At 40.8% G+C, this 19,720-nt stretch overlaps 1 protein-coding gene across 3 annotated transcripts in view; it reads left to right on the top strand.

The window, feature by feature from the left end:
- Positions 1-19,720, top strand: part of COQ8B (coenzyme Q8B) — a 115,141-nt gene that overhangs the window by 89,472 nt on the left and 5,949 nt on the right. For all 3 annotated transcript variants that reach the window (XM_069208093.1, XM_069208095.1, XM_069208094.1), the window contains exons 10-13: positions 6,450-6,543; positions 6,915-7,056; positions 16,276-16,383; positions 16,813-16,878. In XM_069208093.1, coding sequence (XP_069064194.1) covers positions 6,450-6,543; positions 6,915-7,056; positions 16,276-16,383; positions 16,813-16,878 — 410 coding nt within the window. The remainder of the gene's footprint in view (positions 1-6,449; positions 6,544-6,914; positions 7,057-16,275; positions 16,384-16,812; positions 16,879-19,720) is intronic.

Below are 19,720 nucleotides of genomic sequence, written 5' to 3'. Positions count from 1 at the left end.
AACATATCTTCACTTTAAACTACAATATAATATTCAAGCTCAGAAATCATTGAAAAACTGTTTTAACATCCCAGTCATCAGACACAACACCTGGAGAGATCAGATTGTCAGTCGCAACCTTAAAAACATGGAATTTGAATAGTGTCTTTAGGACTAAAAATGTAATATGGAACCTTATCCCAAACAATCTCATCAGGAACTGGAATAGCAGAAATGTTTACAAGGGACAGGTCTCTACGCACTTTGTGAGAAGACACGTGACACTTCAATACCTCATCTACCAGTGGAACAGCTGAGCTATCAGGAAGATGATACCCATTTGTAAGCAAGAAGAAACAGTTTTGAATCCAGTCCACAGGAAGGGAGAAAACAAGGTGAGTATAATCCACAAATAGGAACATGGATGGCTCAGATTAGTGCGTTTAAGCCAGTGAAAAAGCTTATGTATACCGTGAAGAGAAGTGTCAGTAGAGTCTGAAGAAAAATCATCATTGCCGACAAAACATCTAGAAGCCATCTGTGTCAAAACAGGAGCCTCAGCAGGGGAAAGAGAACAGATAGATGCCTCTAAAGGTGGTTCGTCATAAACAACTCTTTTGGTTTGAGAAGTTGTAAAGAAATGTAGACTTACATCTGGTGCCCTTCTTGTGTTTGTAGCGGTAACTGGAATCAACAGAAGTTAATTCTCCGTCCTCCCCAACCTAAAGGAATCAATGGTGGTGATGTTCAACACTCTAACAAGTATTTCTTGTAGGGTGGTGAGAGGGTATAGGGAACTACCTAGGAGACATTGAAGCCTACTGTGTAGGATTGACCACATGATGCAATTTGACTTGATCAATGGAGACAAAGCGTTTGTCTTTACAATCAGGAAGCAGTGGTAAGATCACAGTTCTGATACCCTTGAATTCAAAGGACTGGCTCCAAGGACTAGCATTCCAAGAATGGGCCAAATCCTTTCTTCACCACAATCTTTTGTTGAACCAGATCCCCAATTTCTGGAATCCAGCATGTAGGTGCCGGTTGGTCTACCACTCCTATAGTGTCAGCATAAGATGTTGTTGCGTAGGCTCACATTATCCTAATGAGACTACTGGATTTGGGGCAACAGAATCACCTGCACTGTGGGGGGACTGAGTCTGAACCCACTACAGGTGACACCTGTCGGCCTAATCCGGGTTTTGTTCCGGCTAATAAGCAGTGCCTCATCTCCACCAAAGAGCAGGGATGATTGGGGAACCGAGCGCATGACACAATTGACTCCTCAGGGAAATCGTGGTCACTCAGATCTCATCCGTTTCTCTCAGTTACATTAGCCCCACATATGCAAGGACAATCAGAGGCAGAATATAGTTCAGTAAGGTTTTTTTGAAGTAACTGCATCTTATGTAATAAAGCATGTAATGCAATAACTAGGACGATAAAGCATGACAGGATTAAAACTGTGCCAAAGTAATAACGCTATCCTATTGTCACTGAGATCGTTAAAAATAGCTCCTTCCTAGGCTGTACTAGAGCACAGCATGTTAAGCTCTAATTCTGCCCTTCAGGTTCCCCTGGGAAGACATCATCCCTCCTACCTGAGTAAGAGGCCTGTAGTCTACATAAGCAGCTGCAGCAAAACAATCAGCTTACAGTCGTGGTCATCTTGCTGGAATCACCCTCTAACGTACATGGGTCAAAGTAATGTTTTTATAATAAAACAGCTGATGTTCCAAGAAAGGATCCCCCGTAAAAGTGTGTATGTTTCTGTGAACATTAAAGACAAAGCTTACCACTTTTGCCGGCAACCTATCTTACTGCAGCTTTGAGAAAAGCAGAGTGAAAGAAATGTATTGTTTATGAACACAGTGCTGGCCTAGACAAAGAACAGGTAGATAGAGAAAATAAAACAAGACCGCAAATGTGGCTATTGTTAAAATAATAAAACGAAGCTGAATAAAATATTTCTAGGTTAAAGTGCACAGCGGCAGGCCTAGTTTGCTGAAATAACATGTATGAAGCTATAACTAAAATGGCTACACAGCAATGTGGAATGCTCGGCTCTGAAGACTTGGAGTTCCTGTAAGACAGTGAGACTTTCATTTGTCAAAAGGTGTTTATGCCACCATTGTGCCAGGACCGTCAAGATCTGAGACACACATCTGAATGCCAAACTGGACTTCATATGAAGTACGGCCACACAAAGATCTTATAGGCAAAATATTTAATGGTCTCTGGACTGCATAAAGGTGGTGGATCCAGCTGCGACATAAGCCTAATGCTCTAGCTGTTAAGAATTGCATTAAGTCTTAGTTCTTCCTCTCCACTATCAAATTTCCCTCAAGATGATATGGAGAATAATGCACAGCCACACCCAGGGTTCCCATGGCATCTCTAAATGCTTTAGAGGCAAAGAAAGGGACCTGGTCTGAGTGGAATGCAGCAACTTCATAAGTCCCAATAAAGAAGTCAGCCGATCCCTGTGGCCACACCAAGAGAAATCTGGAGCAAGATTCTACAGCAGGTAGGTTGTGTTTGAATGCAGTATCCATATTCAGGGGGCAACAGTAGTCTAGTGGTAAAAACTCAGAGAGGTGTCTGCGATGGGGGTTTGATGGTGAAACCTTTAATTTATTGGCAAATGTCACAAATAAGGACATATTGCCTTGCCTTTTGTACAGACTATGCCCCCAGTAGCATTTTTATAGTAAAGAAACTTTAGCTGACACTCTAACATGAGCAGATGCTACCCCCTCATGTGCTGCTTTATTGTATTTTAGCCTGCTGTCTTGGTTGGGGATCACCTGCCCCTGGAGTGGTTACATAAGGAATGTTTTGGGCTCTTAAGTGGTAGGAATATTTTGCTGGGTATGCTTTGGGTAAAGGGGTGCTGTCAGCCAAAGCGTTCACTGCAGCCAGTATTTCTTCATCCACCCTCGTATGGGAACGAGTAATCGCAGCTACAGTAGTAGTAATGACTGCAGGCTTGGCTTCTCTTTGCCAAACAGTGAATTCCCTCCAACGTGTATCCAGCACATTGGTGATTCAATGTATGTATCAAATGAGCCCGTGGCAGACTATCTTTAAGTTCTGCCACTTTTCCCCAAAGCACTTTATGCTTAATAGTATTTCCTTTAGAGACTCTGAACCCATTTAGGCGCCAGTAATGCAGGTTGTCATTGAAAGACTGGTCACAGTAATACAAATCACACGCTATAAGGGTGGAGAATTTAAGATCCATATGCTCCAATGCCAGGATCAAAGTGTTTAGCCCCTTCTGCAGTGCAATTCCAAAGGGACTCGGTGAAAGCTTACTGAAGGTGGAACACTCCATCCCTTATTACTCCGTAAACAGTTGCGAAAGCTGCGGAGTATTGATGTTTGGTGCCTATGGCAGGGTGAGCTGTACTGTCTGTATATATAATGTATTTATACTGATCAAGAGGCAAAATATTAGTGGGATGGGGTATTCCAGTTAATACTGGAGAAATTTTTGAGTTTGTAATTTAGGGTCAAACACATAATCTACATCAGTGGCAGTCAAGGAAGTGGTCCATTGTATCCATCTGGATAGAAGGCTTTTGCAGTTGGAATGCTGACCTTTGTGACAGCCTCCAAGATTGGAACAGGAGTGACAATAATGCATTTTTCCTGAGCCAGTGGTCTTTCCTCAATGACTCGCTTATCTGGGGTTTTGACTTCTAAGTAGTCGTTAGTCGCTTTTGCATCAAGAAGCTCTTGAAGATTCAGTATTCAATATTGATGTTACATGGTCGGGGAACACCCCAGGACTATCTTATACCCCTGGAGGAGCTGGCATAAACGGCGCTGGGAGCCAGCTGCAGAAAAGTGTCTAGATCCCTGCTTTCAGGTACTATGTTTTGATAGAAAAACCTGTTGGGATTATCAAGGGTTATTTTATATTTTTATGGACAATATTCATTAATGCTGTACTGTGTGTTTTGTATTGCAAGTGTGCGTGTGTGGCTATTTAAATGTCTATAATAAAAGACTATTCCAAAGGAGTGATCCGGCCTGGCTACTTGGAACAAGGGGTTGTTCATAGGAGATATGCGAGGTTCAGCTACTCCCTGTAGCTCTAGTTGTGAGAGAATCTCTCTCACTGGAGCATTTGCTTCATGTTTTATTGGCTATAGTGGTTGCATCTGGAGGTAGACCAAATGAGTAGTACATGATAAGGCAAGTCCTTATCTCAGCCCACATGGTTGAGATATAGCACAGGGGCTTGTGCAAAAGCCCATTCTTCAGCATATGCTTGTTTTACTTGCTCAGGAACGAGGACTGAGAAAGATGGTAAAATCACATCTTCCCTTTGTGGGAGGGTTCTAACAAATTCCAGTGACAAACCTTTTTCAGCCATAGTGTTAGTCTTTCCTAGAGTATTACTATAATTGTGCGCGTTATGTCCCTCTCAATTTGTGCTGGCATCGATTGCAGGAAAGGTGACACATGAGTAAAATACTTCAGTTTTGTAATCAGTGTGTGCCTCTGCCACGAGTGTAACAACTCCAACCCTATCAGATAGCCCATTTTGGAGTAGATGTTGTGACAGCATGTCTACAGTTGGCAAGAATATTAACTGGATTCAACATTTTGGTGACTGGCATTCAGGGAAGAAAATACTAAAGTGGGGTATCCTTTTAGAGGTTCATGCTTGAACAACGTATAGATCAGTAGAGGTGCTTCCTATACTGCAGAGGAAGATATTATCTCTAACACCACGGATGTCTCAGTTTTAAATTGAATAGGGCACCTTGGGCACACAAGAGAAACTACTATGGAGACTTGTTACATAAGAACTTCACCTTAATACGTTGGCAGTGCCATGTTATGTGGTTCCTACTAACATAATAGTACTGTGTATTTAGGATAGCAGAACTCCAGAGTGTGGGAGACTAAGTCCATCCACACATTCAGAAACTGTCAGCCCAACTCCTGGCTAACTCACAGTGCCTCCCCTGAACCTACCGGGGTGGGAGGTGATTACTGCAACCTAAACATGATAAACTGACTCCTCAGAAAAGTCAGGGAAACGGATATCACCCTTTAGTCATATTACTCATGCATGCCCAGGCAAAATCACAGAAGATATACAAACTGAGTTTTCAATATATTTATTGAAACAAATGTAATTTGACATAAAATGAATGAACTATGATAATAAGGCAGATGAAACAAAGCAAAGTAACCAACATGATAAACATGGTAAAGACAAATAATCCAACCATGGTAAATGTGTTCTAGAGGTTCCTACCTAACTCCAAGTCAATGCAGATAGCATAGCGGGTGTACCCTTCTGCCTAGCCCGATCTAAGGGATTAGTCCCAGCCCCATACATGAAGACAGTACCAGGAGGTCAGCTTGCGGTGTAAATGGCAGTCCTCTCGGAAGATAGATGGTCAATTAGTGCCAGCCGAGCTGCATGTCGAACACAGCTTACCTTCTAAAGTCAATTTGTAGAAAATGGGTTGAAAACTTGCAAATAATGTTGCTAAACATAGCCACAACAATGTTGCCACACCCCAGCTAGAGTTTGCAAGGAAGAGCATGATTTAGGAGGAAGAAAGAGGAGATGTGGTGGCAGAGGGAGAGCGAAGGAAATGCTGGGGGTATGATCTGTGTATGCTGATGCTAGAAAGACCATGACTGTGAATAAATGGCACCCTGTGAGCATATGGTATTAAGTTGAGTGCAATTGAACATGTTACATCATGTTTTCTCCTTCAACTCTATAACAGTTTTCCCTAGATTATCGCATTTGAAGCACTCCCGGAAAACGGTTGCTTTTGCTTCTTGCTGTGCATGTTAATTTGCTCCCATGATCACTTTATTACACCCCTCTGTTTTTCTTCCTTATGCAGAGAACTAGCATAAAAGATTCTCCAGGGTAGTGGTTTGCTCTTCAAACATAAATATAACACAAACCTAATGGAAGGTTTGCTGACTTTTGTGTCACAGTTGTCATAGAATTCTTCAGTGAAATGTTTAATGAGTTGTTTATTATTTCGTGGATTTTATAATGTCTTCAATATGCAAGTGTAGTTACTTGGGTTTTGCTTGGCAAAATGCTTTTGTTTTCTATTATTCCCTAAGTTTCCTCTAATTATTTTCCTTGTAGCTTTTAGATTACACATTTTCACTCATTCACCACTTGTGCATCTAGTGTCACCTAAGAGGAAATTTGGGTTAGGACACAATCTAATCATTTACTTAAATTTAGAAAGCACACCTTTTTTAACTTAGTGTTTGCAGTATAAATTGCAGTTGTTTGAGGGGTTTATAAGGAACAATGCATTTTCAACACCACTATGATGTTTTGTGAAATACAATAGTATACAGAATAAACCTTTCAAGAAAAATGTCTTTCATGGATCATACACCATAGCGCTTGTTTAATTTGTAATGGTGTTTAAATCTTTATTTGCTTTCTGCCTCTTTACCTGTAGGACTCTTCGCCGAGAACAGTATCGAAGTGCTGAGAAAGGAGCTGGATTGGGAATGTGATTATAACAGAGAAGCCCGGTGTGCCAATAGGTTTAGGTATGGATTCAAATGTGCATAAGATATAAATAGTGCTCTCAAGTATGTTTTATTTAAAGCAGTCTGCCACCTCTGATAACACATAAATATGGAAAAATGGAAACTTGTGGATTACATCATTATTTTATGTGATGTGCACTGATCTAATGTTAATGAAATTGTGGCATTCTTGTGTTGCACTTGAAGACATTTTGGTGCAGTAGTAAATGCTTGCTGAATGCATATTATCGCTGGAGGGGGAATTTATAGTGTCAGTGTTTTCTAGTGACTGATATGCCTTTCATTTACTTTGTGCTGCTTCATGTAGTCCGTATTCTATGGGTGCTCTAATCCTCTTGTTGCCCCCTTCTTCTGCCCATGTTCATGTGAAGGCAGCTGCTGCAAGATGACCCCTTCTTCCGTGTACCACAAGTGATTGATGAACTAACCAGGAAGAGGGTCCTTACCATGGAGTTAGTGAGTGGCGTGCCACTTGACCATTGTGAGGATCTGGATCAGGAAGTCCGCAACGAGGTCAGTTCCTTTCATACACAGGTAGATGGTGACAGGTGTTATGGGGCCTAATAGTTTATGCAATTTTTTTGTCAGGTGCTGTGTGTTCTTTCCAAGAGTCGTTTTATCGATATTATAAAGAACTTAAAAGTGAGACCAGAATCATTCCATGAAACTTAACAGATATTATCCACAATAGCTTATTTGCAAAATGTGCAGCAGTTAGTGTGAGTGCCAGTGTGGCTGTTATGGTGTCATCTCTTAATGCAGTGAGGATGTTCAGGAGATTTTCAAGTAGTGTAATTAAGGAAATCTGATTAGGTCAGGGAATGTTGGCAAGGGACATAAAGGGATACAAAGAATGGATCGTGTGGTCACTGTTGTTGCCCTGAGGGAGTACACATTGGGTGAAACCTAAAAGAGGCCTAGCAGGGGTTATTTTCCTCCCTGTGCAGCCATCCCTGATCACCCTTTTTCTGAGAAGGCTGGGGTCTTACCGATGATGAGGCTTGGAGTAAGGCAAATAGTGAAGAAGACTCTAGAAAGATGGTGTCATTTCAGGGATGGTTTCTTTGACTTTGCTTGACCTTTACTAAAAATCCCACCCCATAAAATTCCCAAAGGGCTCCAAGAAGCTTTTTGAATACGCAGAAAAGCCATTCTTTATTTGTTAGACTGTCAAGTAAAGTTGGATGTTCTATCTGTGAACTCCAGTCTGGAATCCATGAAGTCTAGTTGCCCTTCTGGAGGATCCATGAATCCATGACATTGTTGAAGCTTTCCTATTAAGCACTAATGTTTCTCTATTGTATCTCTATTAGTTTCTGTAAGAAATCACTCATGCCTCATTAAGTTGTCACATTAACCAACTATTGATCCTTGAGTATGCCTCCACATCGCCCCTTAATATGAAGCGCTGCCAGTACTTCTGGTACCAAAATCCATTAGCTTATTTCCAGTTCATCATTTGTTGGCAGATTTTTGCTGCAGCTTATATAGTGTTTATTTGATTCTTGTTTGCACATAGTACATGGGCTTTCACCAACTAGAAAAAGTTACTTGTGCCCATACACAAAGGGTGACTTTTAGAAGACCCATCCTAGATTCAAAAATGGGCATTGCATTCCTTCAAAGAGATGTACTTCACAACTGCTAAGGTTTTGTTATCCTTCAGTGCACCATATAGTGTTTTGCTAGTCTGCTGAGAATTTTGGGCCAAATAACATAAAACTAATCCCATGTATGGCGTATTATTCCCCAGCTTTCACTTTTTACACAGTGGAATGTCAGTCCATATTCCTTATCATTATTTCTATTAACTGTATTATTTCTTCTGGTCAAAAGACTGCTTTAGTTTCGCTCACTACATATTTTCTAAAAGATTCAGAATAACAATTCCTATATGTCTAGAAAATCACAGGGGCTTTCGGTCTTACTAGTCATTCATTGGTTTATTCACCTGTTATTAAAATGTTGCTTCTGCCCACCAAAACATACAGCGTGGGCTAGTGGATGTGCCCACTTCATCCTTTGGCTGTCTGCACTGTGAGTGAAGGCATTTTGCCTGATCAGATGTGCACAGCCAAGAGTTGTCTACTGCACTTCTGTCCCGGGGCTGGTGTCACGGGCTGCTGTGGCACCCTTTTATTTTTACATTCTCTCTCAGGGGATCTCCATTGATGGTCATAAGCACTGAGTAGTGACGCCCATGTGCGGGGATCCCGTAGCACTTCTTTACAATATATCTTCTTCAGTTTAGATGTTCGCCTTTCTTCAGGAAGACCTATAGAAACACTTAAGACAGGAACATTGTGCAGCCTGTAAGGAAGGTTTTAACTTCAGGCTGCTTTTAAAAAAGAAAAATAATATCCATGTATATATGTATATTTAAAACCAAATACTTTGGTAGAATGCTTAAATCTTTCACAAACCATATTTTAAAATGAGAAAGATGAAGGAAAAGAGGACAGTGTAGCCCTATAGGCTGCGATTAAGTGAATATAAAAACAGCATCTGCACCTTTAAGGGCCCAGAGACCCACCAGTATCCCATCATGTCCAGCAGGTAGCAGTTGCTTCATTTATTTTTTCCAGCTCCTGGTGACAGGATGTTGGAGCACTGAGTTCAGGCTTTTTGGCTTTTTTCTTCAAAAATCTCACATAATATTTTCTGACAATTGATTCGCTCAACGAATTTTATCTTTCCCTTTGATTTTCTGCCTTTTTCTGCCATTTTGTTTCCCTTAGTCAAATAAAGTGCCATCTTTGCTTGACAGGTGCCGTGCCTGTGAAAAAAGGAGGACAAGTCAGACCCTTATGAAGTCTGCATCACCTGCCTTCCCGAGAGCCATGTTCCTGACATATGTCGACACTGCAGGAAGCTTTCCAGGCATACCCTTGGGGGAAGGGAGAAGATTGGCCTCCATGGCACAGAGGAGCGATGCAGGTGGCGCATTTTGAAGGTAGGACATCAAGAGAGCGAGGAGATGGTCAGTCCTCTACCAGGGGTCTGCAACCTTCCTCTGATGACTCCAGGCATGGGAAATCCAAAAAGAAGTACAGCCCAAAAAGGCGTTCAGGTCAGCGTTGAGACAAGATACCATACCAACTTGTTCACTGTCGATGGCCTGGTCGAAGTCGAAAAGGAGACAAAGGTCAACGTCTAGAAGTGGGACAGTGAAAGTCGACAGTGAATGTGACTATACCATTGAGGAGTGTCTCAACATTGAGAAATAGAGGAAAGTCGACATCAAGACATAGGAAAAGGTCAAAGTCTAACAGTGTGTAGCGGTCTAGGCCGTCTAAGTCTGCTGAAAAGAAGAAAAAAAAATCAAAGCAGAGACGCATACCATCATCCCCAGACTCTGGTTACTCCAGGGTGAATTCTCTGTCATCTTCTATACTACTGCCAGACTCTCCTACTCCTCCGCCTTCAACTCCTCCTCCACCACCTACACCGGCACCTTCTCCAGTGCCTCCTCCAACACCAAAGCCTGTGGAAGAGACCTCTGCCTTCTCTGCAAAGATCACAATCCATATCTCAACATCATTTGCCACTCCTGGCATCGCCACATGTCTAGGTGTTCTTCATTTAGGCCATCATCTAGATGCTCACATCATCACCATGCGTCCAGATCACAAACAAGGTCAAGATATCATTTGACCTACTCTTCCACCTCTTCTTCTTCCAGCACAGGCAGATACTAACCAACTCTTGGATTCTCCACAACCACGGGTCTTACCAGTGGATGATATCAACACCTTTCAGGAGGTGCTGCATATGAATCATGCCAAATTACCTATCCTTGTATTCCCCTATTCCATCCAGCCATTTAATCTTTTTCAGTGACCTTTATGTGATAATGCATTGAAATACCATAAAGCCATATTTGATGAGCAGAGGACTGATGTTCTTGTTTACTGTGAGGTCACTACCCAGCAGTGAGTAATCATGTTTAAAGATCCTTAGTATTTCAGTCCTTTCGTCGTTGGGTCATGCACAAGCTGTGTTAGTCTGTTCTACCACCCATCAAGTTGCCCGTTAGAGCTGTGCGGCAGGGGAATAAGTCTCAAAATCGGGCCAATCCCGCTCCTCTTTTTTTGGAGTTGATGTTTCAGTAGTGCCACTGTCTTCCCGTACACCAGATTACATCTGTAAGTAGACTATTTCTCAAAACGTCTTGCTGGGTACCACCGCTCATAGCTCAGCAAAGTCATATAGAATGCTTAGTGATACCACCATTATTGCGATGGGTACTCTGCCAACCTTCCAGAAGACTATCCCAGCTTTTTTTTTTTTTAACAATTGTATTTTGTATTTACAAATGAAAATGGGTAAACATGACACATTATACAGGTTCACCATAAATAATAATGTTTACTCGTATATTACGGGAAGAACACATGCACTTATATATAGTGAGTAAACAATACACTAGGCAACTCACACCCCAGTTATTAATATAATGATCACATTTCAGCACATCCATCATCCGGTTCAGAAGAAGACATAATTCGGATGTCAGAGGCGCATAGTGTTTCAGACAACTTCATATGGAGTCCTCCCGCCCTTTTTAATCGCTTATTGTGGGTAGTGAAGGAGCACCAAATAGTATAAAAATTGGCCATCCTATCTCAGATGAGAGCAGTCAATTTTTCCATGACATAGATGGACCAGACCTTCACTACCACTTTTAAAGAGGGAGGGAGTGGCTGTTTTCACAGCTATGCCACACATAGTCGCGCCACCAGGAGTCGATGGGAGAGTAGGCGGGCCTGAGAGAAAATTCTATTGGCCCATGGATCGCCCAAAAGGACAGTTTGTGGTTCATGTGGGAGATGAACATGGCTATAATCTGCACTGTGTTCTGGATCTCTCCATAAAATGTCTGAATCACTGGGCATGACCACCAGGTATGTAGAAAGGTGCCCCTCTATCCACGTCCCTTCCAGCACAGTCTGAACCACCAACCTAACAGGTGTTAGATACCAACAAGTCAGTATTTTATATGCATTCTCTTTATAGTGGATGCAAATCGAGGATTGAGCTGCTCTTTGCCAAATGACCACCCAATTGTCGTCAGATATTTCTGCTGCCAATTCCTTTTCCCACAATAATACGTAGGCATGTTTTTAGAGGGAGTTAACTGCAGGACATATCAGTAGAGCCACGAGATGCCCTTACGTCGCATGTTATTTAAATAAAGGGACTCTATGGGTGTGGTGTCGCACTGGCAAGACAAAGTCTGACTCAGTTTGAAACTGTCTTGTTGGGTTGGGACAGATTTGGTAATCAAGTCATCCCCCAAATCGCCATAATCAAAAAATGTTGCCCAAAGTGGGCGAATGCCCCTGAACTCAGAAGAAAGAATTAGGGTGGGTCATGCTCGGAGTGAAGCCAGTATTGTGTGTCAAGGGGGTGAGTCTGGAATGCCCTACGCTGCCATACCTCTCTCCAGTAGTTCAGTAGTAGTAATGTCAAAGGCAGAAGCGGAGAGATTGTGCCTTAAATGACATTGGAAGCCAACCTGCTCCACTTGAACCCAGGATTTCCCATTAGGGTCATGGATCTAGACCAGGGAGGGACAGAGTTGCACTGCTAGAATAGACGTTGAAAGCCTAAACCACCCTCCGTGGCAGGTTTGCGCAGTGTTGCTCTTGCCACTCTTGAGGACTTGTCTCCCCATACAAAAGCCAACATTTTTGCACGGATATGCTTACAAAGCGGGGGAGGGTTAGTGGAAGAGTCTGGAGAACATATAACAGTTCAGGCATAAAGGTAATTTTCAAGCTTAAAAACGAATAAGTACCCAAGCACCAATTAGTACAAGCAACTAACTAAATTCAAACGTCCAAAGCATGTATACCTATGGGACAATTCCTCCCTCTCAAATGTCCATTTCCATGTTGGGACAGATTCCAAATCGTAAGGATAAGAAATTCTTTAAGGAACCCCATTCTTTTATTAAAAATTCTAAATTTCCTTATTCATATTTTAATCACAAAACATTCCTTCAACAAGTAACCAATGCGTTTCATCCTATTTAGCTAGCTCTTTTATTTTTATGATCCTTATAACCGAATAAGGTTTCATTCATGGTGATGATCCAGATTGTGGCATGTAGGGCACTATTAAGTTGGAAACCTTATCCAAAAACCCTGCCTTATCTATGTTGGCGGTATACCGATTCACAGTAGTACCATCTCTTTTATTGTGTCATTGATTTTGTATAATATTAAGGCCATCTTTGTCTTTGCTTACTGATAACATCTGAAAGGAATCGTGGCTTAGTCTATATAAGCATCTCCTGGTCAGAAGCAGAAAACTCAGTGAAATATATTTGTCCCTTTCATCTTTTATGTAATGCAACTTTCCCTGATTCACTGGGAACATCTGCTTGTTGACCTGTCCACAGCTATCCTAGTCCTTCCATAGCTGCATCTTCTACAATTCGTTTTCACAATTTACATATCCCGATGTGGATGTGGGACTCCATGAAGGGAACTCAGTTAGTACCATGTGTAATAATTCTCATTCATCCTTCCACATAAATTATTGTAGCAAAATATCAGTCTCTCTTAATTGCAGGCCTTTTTCCCCCCAGGTGATATCCAGAATGGTAATGATCCATAGTACTCCTATAGTCAATGAAGCAAGGCCCATAAAGATTTGTGGCTCTATTCCCTGTCAAAAGGTCTACGGAGTGGGCACGTTACTATTGTTTTTCTGCACTATGAGGAACCTTCCGCATTATGAGGATCGACATCACAACAGCTAACATTTTGAGGAGGTGTCTCCACTCCTGACATATTTCTCCACAAAGTGCTCTAGGCCATCGTCAATGTATATGGCCAACGTACCATAGATGTTTCTGCCTCATCTTAAATCCAGGATTTAAAGCCAGCCCTGATCTCTAGGTGACAGCCTGATGTTGGCCTGTACTGAGCCATTCATAAATGCCTTTTCTCCACTTTCTCTGACAAGAAAGTCGGCCATAAGATCAGGGTAGTCTAGGATGTTTCGTAATCCTAGTAGCTCCTGGGTGGCCTCACCAAGAGATATATGGCTACTGGAAATGATTCTAGGTTTAGCCAGAATGTTTTGGAATCTACCCTACAATTTGCAGATATTCAGATACTAGCACCTACATTTCTCCTGCACTCATCTAGATGGAGGCTCTGTTATTCTCAGTTTGTAGTTTTTTTCTCTTTAACAACCCTTCATTCTTCATTACTCATTAGCTATTGCTCAAAACACACACACTTATAGACTTCTTTGTTCAAGAAGGAAAATAGTGAGTGTACACATACGTGTAGGAAACGGGGTGTCATAATGTCCCAAACAGTGCCAAAGTGTGCAGTACCTGTGCTTAGTAAACCTGAATTAGCAGCTTCATGACCAATATTCTGGTTGTCATTAGGTTGCTCATTGAAAAGGCAATGGATTATGAGCAGCCGTCACCAGAAAGGTAACTTAGCTTTTATCCTTCATTTACACCCATAATTTCAAGACTGAAGTGTTTTCTATACCAAAAAGTTAGCTGTTAAAGTGTATATAATTCTTTGAAAGAAACATCTTTTTGCCCATCTTTACTGTTGTGGTAATGCCTTGTTTAGGACGATAGGCAAATCATTTAGTGGCTGCTTGATAGTGTCCTACATGCCAGTCTGCTAATGACCCTACAATCTCTTCCTGAGTCTTTCAGCTTTCTGAGGTTGATAAATGGAGCACTGTTTTTTTTAAATAACAGTCTGGTTATTTGCCGCATAACCAAATAGCAAGTCTGCGGAAATGAATAGTATATAAATGCAATTTCTAGTGTTCAGGGCCTAGATATTAATAGTAAGCCTGATTCATTCATCTATGAGAACTATGCTCTCTTTCTGCAAGACTGAGCCTGGCCAGTTACTTCTTATAAACGTCTGCCTGAGTCCATTCTGCAAAACATAACTTACAATTTTCTTTTTTCCCCTTGTTTCGAATTGTTGTATTATTTGAGAATGAAAGCAAGCCTGTTTCAGAGCTGACTCGCACCACATACTTGTGTTTTCATTATGGAATAGTAAGTTAGCTGTTGCCTATTGCAACTTGTTCAATGCTGGAACAGCCTACTGAAGTCACTTCTTCCCACTGTCTCATCCGTTTCAGGTTGATTCAGCAATTTGGCTTGGCTCGTGCCTCAATAGGCCTGGTGTGAAGTGCCTTTCTGACCTGTAGTGCATTACCTGGGTGGGTATCTGATCTGATTGTCTTATCTTCTATTTTGAAAGCAATGATGGAAGTAGACACTAAATCAACAATAGGACAAATAATTGGGGTGTCAAATGTGTTGCCACAATTATTCTAGTGATATATTAAGAATGTATAAACCATCTTGGAGAGCAGGTGCATACAGTGCAGACATTTCTAATATTTCTACACATCTAAAACGTTACACTTTCTATGAAAGAAATGGAAAAGACTGAACAAGGCCAGGAATGAAGTAGAGTCTAAAAGGACAAAGAGATGAAAATATAAAGCCTGAGTGGGAACCATCACTTTGTTCATGACTAGCTATGGGATGTGATAAAAGCAGGAAAACACATTCAATCCCAAGGAGTATGAAAGAAAAACAAAATAAAGTAGTTCCCTAAATGTAACCTGGAAGGATACAATGTATGCAATCAAAAACATTGTAAAACAGCTATGCTCCAGCAGAGAGACAAACACAAAAAAGGGGAAGAAAAGTCATTGAATAACAAGCAGGCAAATGAGATAGACAAGAAATAAAACCAACCATGAGCAATTGGCTATCCCAAAGCCCACTGCAAGTATTGGTATTGTACAAGTAGGGCTTTTGACAACAGACAGCCGAATTGATCAGTAGGCGAGACCTAAAAAGCACTAATCACACCATTGTAGTGGAATAATCTACTAATAGCTAGTGGGACAAACCTTAGCATAAATATACATACTTAGTTATCTGTCTTTTGCTTCACAGTCAGTGACAGAATGTAAAGAGAGAAACCTGTATCAGAATTACTTTTTAATAATGAAACTTTCATTCAAAAATATTTGGACCTCTTATAAGACTTCATTTTAAGTCAAAAAGTAATGGAAAAGTGAGTGGAATTAGTTAAATGCATGTTTGTGTACTACTGTTATTTACAAATTGTTGGAGTTAAACCAGCAACATTATCAAACTTAGATTTGAACTGCATGCCAAACAAGTTCTGAGCTTATGGCAAATTTAGATCTCCAATCATAACAATGAAGGCCATAAAGATGGCCTTGAAGACCACAGTGGTGCACCAGTGACTCCAAACAGCCTTTCCCTTCAGGGTTTTTGTTTCTGTTGTGAACATCTAATGTGTATTGGGTGGCACAGATGTTGATCATGTAACGACCATCACAGTCATGTGCTTTGACAGTTTTACCCAAGAGGTCAGAAAGTGAGAGGTCATGGTGAAGAAGTTTCCTTCTGCCAGTCAGATTGGTGTGAGGAAATCTTTCAGTCAGTTCGTTATTCGACTTAATAAATGCCAACATGTCTGTGCCCCTTACAATCTAGCATCTGAATGTAAGAGTCCCCTCCCTAAATGATGGGTTGAGAGCTTGCATTTTCTCTGACTGTTCCACCTCATTTTTTTGTTCCCTAGATGCCTTTAATTACCCGTGCCACAGATGTGCACCCAGTGCACCTTTCAAACTACCATGTACATCGCCGTGCCTTGCCCTGATTCTCCACTGGTTTCCTTGCAGATCTGTCAAAACATCCTGCGGCTCTGCTTACAAGAAGTCTTTGAGTTCCGCTTCATGCAGACAGATCCAAACTGGTCCAATTTCTTTTACGACTCAGAAACGCATAAGGTAGGTTTGTTTGTATTTACATACATGCAAAGAGTTTATAGAAGTTTAACTTTAAGTAAAATTCTCTTGGTGTAGATTTCGCCCATTCTTTCGGGTATTGCCATGAGCATCCAGCCTCATGTATATATAGGCACCTGCTCATCTCTTCATCCTGTGGTTCCATCTTGTGCCTGTCTTGTTTTTGCTGTCATTCACTGAGAACCACTCCATGTAAGTGTTTATAGAGGAGTGTATAGTGGGAGAGTGAGGAAGAGTTATGTGGTAGAGACTGGAAGTGCCAGCACTCTGCTCAAGCAGCAGAAATGCAGTGTACTTCAGCTTTCCCTGCTTTATCTGGCACTAATCTGAGAATCACGTCTGCCAGCAAAACAATTCAAGATCACATAAAAGGCTAAAGTGTTTCTATGTGCATATTTCCCTCTTATGTAGGTTACGCTACTGGATTTTGGAGCTAGTCGGGAATACGGCAAGGAGTTTACAGATGACTATATTGAGGTAGGCTGGGAACTATATAAAAATTGAAACTAATATAAATTGTGGCGGCAGAAAGAAATATTTGTCGACAGGTAGACTGCATGCATCTTGTGTTTAGTCAATTGATTTATTTATATATTTATTGTATCACTGGCCATCCAGGGATATTTAAATTGCAGTACGTCACATAAAAGCACTTCTAAAGTTATGCATTTAGAAGAGTTTACAATTCTATGCTCTTTGAGTTTTCATTCCTGTTCGTTTAAAGTATTAACATTGGAGTGATATTAAATTATATATCACTAGATTTAAAAATGTTAATCTTTACTATACCTAAGTGATTTATGTTATCTCCTCTGCCTTTGTATACATTTCGTTTCATTCTATGATTCTTTGAAACACAAACCAGCCAGCACAACTAGTTAGTTTTTGTAAAGGGGGACTTTGATGATATATCATTGTGCGGGAATGTCTCCTTGCTTAAGAAGACCTGTACAATGGAACCTAACTAAAGCTGTGGCAATAAGACATTGGAAGGCACATATACAGAAACAGGAGCTGTTGCAGAAAGTGGCTGCAAAATCAAGAGAATTACAAGAAAACGCTAATTCCTCTACTGGTGATTCAGATACATTTAAACTGAGAGTTAGATCAGGCTCGAAATGAATTTAAGGCACATATAAATAAAAAATGGCTGAATAAGTGGAAAGTTAGCAAGCTGCAACACTTTGACTATAGGGAGAACAGCAGAAAATTCTTAGCGTGGAAAACCAGATAGGGCTAGGAACCACATAGACACAATTGAGCGCGCAGGAGCAGCAGTAAAGCTTTCTACAACTGGAGAGATTAAGTAGTACAGTTTGAGTCTAGTATATTGGGAAGTTCTAACACCTGATCCAGAATATATTAAGAGATGTATTGTTGAAAAAGAACTCCCCCATTTTACAAAATCCCAAATTAAAGAAATGAATGATGATTTCATGGAAGAAGACCTCTTTGCCTAAATGAAGACCTTAAAGAATGGGAGAGCTGCAAGCCCAGATGGGATACCTGCAGAGTAATACAAACTATTGGCAGGAACCACCATCCCCCGTTGAGACTTTTATTAAATAAAAGCTTCCTAAACAATCTTCAGCAGCCACAATCCAGGGCAGAGACAACAGTTGTAATGATCATAAAACCAGATAAACCACCTTGTTGCGCTGACTCATACAGACCTCTATTTCGTTGTTGAACAATGATTATAAGATCTTTGACATAATTGTGGCTGGAAGGATAGCAAACCATATACATACATTAATTCACTTTGACCAAAAGTTTATTCCGGGCAGGCAATTCAATGCTCTAACACATCTTTTCATAGGAGTCTTAGACTTGCCCACTACATACAAGAATCCACTGCCACTTTAGATGCAGCGAAAGCTTTTGACAAGGTCAATTGGTCCTATTTGTGGGAGGTGCTTAGAATCTCTAAATTCCCTGTTATTATGATTAAAGTGATCCAAAAGCTATACCTAGCACCAAGCACTAAAGTTCTAGTCAATGAAACGCTATCCTGACCAATCACCATAAATCACCTCTCTTGTTTTCCTGTATTATTGAGCCATTCATATAGCCCATCTTCTCAGATCCAATAATCCTCCCCTTTACATCGCAATCCTTCACAATTAAGCTGCTCTTTATACAGATGATATCCTCGTATATACTGCAAGTCCACACCTCACCTCGACCTCCCCCGGCTGCACTTCCTCACTCAGGAGTTTGGCCAGTTCTCAGGATATCAAATAAGCAAAGACAAAACAGAGGTTATGTCATAGCCTAAAGGTTGCTATACACATATTTTAAAGCACCAAATTAGAAATGTATGTATTATAATAATAGAGAAGCTGGAAGATGTAACCACATTAAACACAACCATGGTAGTTAAGGAATATAACCTGTTGCTGCGGAAGTGGAGGAACCGCCCATTAAATGAAATATATATGGTAGAACAAACCTGATAAAAAATTATGATTCTCCTAATACTGACCTTCTTGTTTAACTGTAGACCCCTAATTTTCACTCAGAAAGAGATTAAGAGACTTCAATTGGATGTGAGCTCCTTTATTTCAGGGCACAATTCACCTAGACTTTATGGAAAAAGCTTAGAAACCAACTGAGAAGTGGCGATTTAGTACTACCAAATTTCCAAATATATTCCTGTGTTCTTCGGTTTAAACATTTTCGGATGCGAGGCTCGGCACTTAATTAATCTACTATAGGGCATCTCTTTTTAGCAATGTTGGCAGAACATGGACAGGATGAATTCCTACAGAGGTTTGGAAACCCAAAGTTTTTCCAAAAATTAGGCTAAAGACCCTTAAAGCCATTCTCCGAATATGGAGTGGTTTGAGGATAATCTTTGGAATACCCTACTATTCGAATTCTTCACCAATCTGGGATTCCCCTGAACACCCATATATATGAAGGAAATGATCATCTTCCCTCTTGGAGGAGCCGGTTTCCGAAAATGGGGAGAGTTCAGAACAGGATCACAGTTAATGTCTTGGCAGGAAGCTTTCGTAAGAACGAAGGGCACACTTTCTAGGTTCAAGTACTTACAAATAGATTTTTGGTAGTCATCTCAAGCTTGGGGTGTGGGGGGTCGAAAGAAGGAGGCAATATAAGCTGGAAGATTTTTCAGTTACCACCCAATTCTAAATCAATTTTCTGACATTTAAAATAAAACGATTTTATTCTTCTGAGTACATTTTAAGATGTCGGCCCTTCTTTATCATCGAAAACATGCATTTAATGCTTGTGCAATGTAAAGTAAACGATTTCTTGTTTATATCTTGGCCGCCTTTAGTTTGCTTGCTTGCTG

Source organism: Pleurodeles waltl, chromosome 9, assembly GCF_031143425.1.
Source record: "Pleurodeles waltl isolate 20211129_DDA chromosome 9, aPleWal1.hap1.20221129, whole genome shotgun sequence".
NCBI lineage: Eukaryota > Metazoa > Chordata > Amphibia > Caudata > Salamandridae > Pleurodeles > Pleurodeles waltl.
Note: the sequence above shows the minus strand (reverse complement) of the source record. Positions and strands in the feature narration are given on the sequence as shown.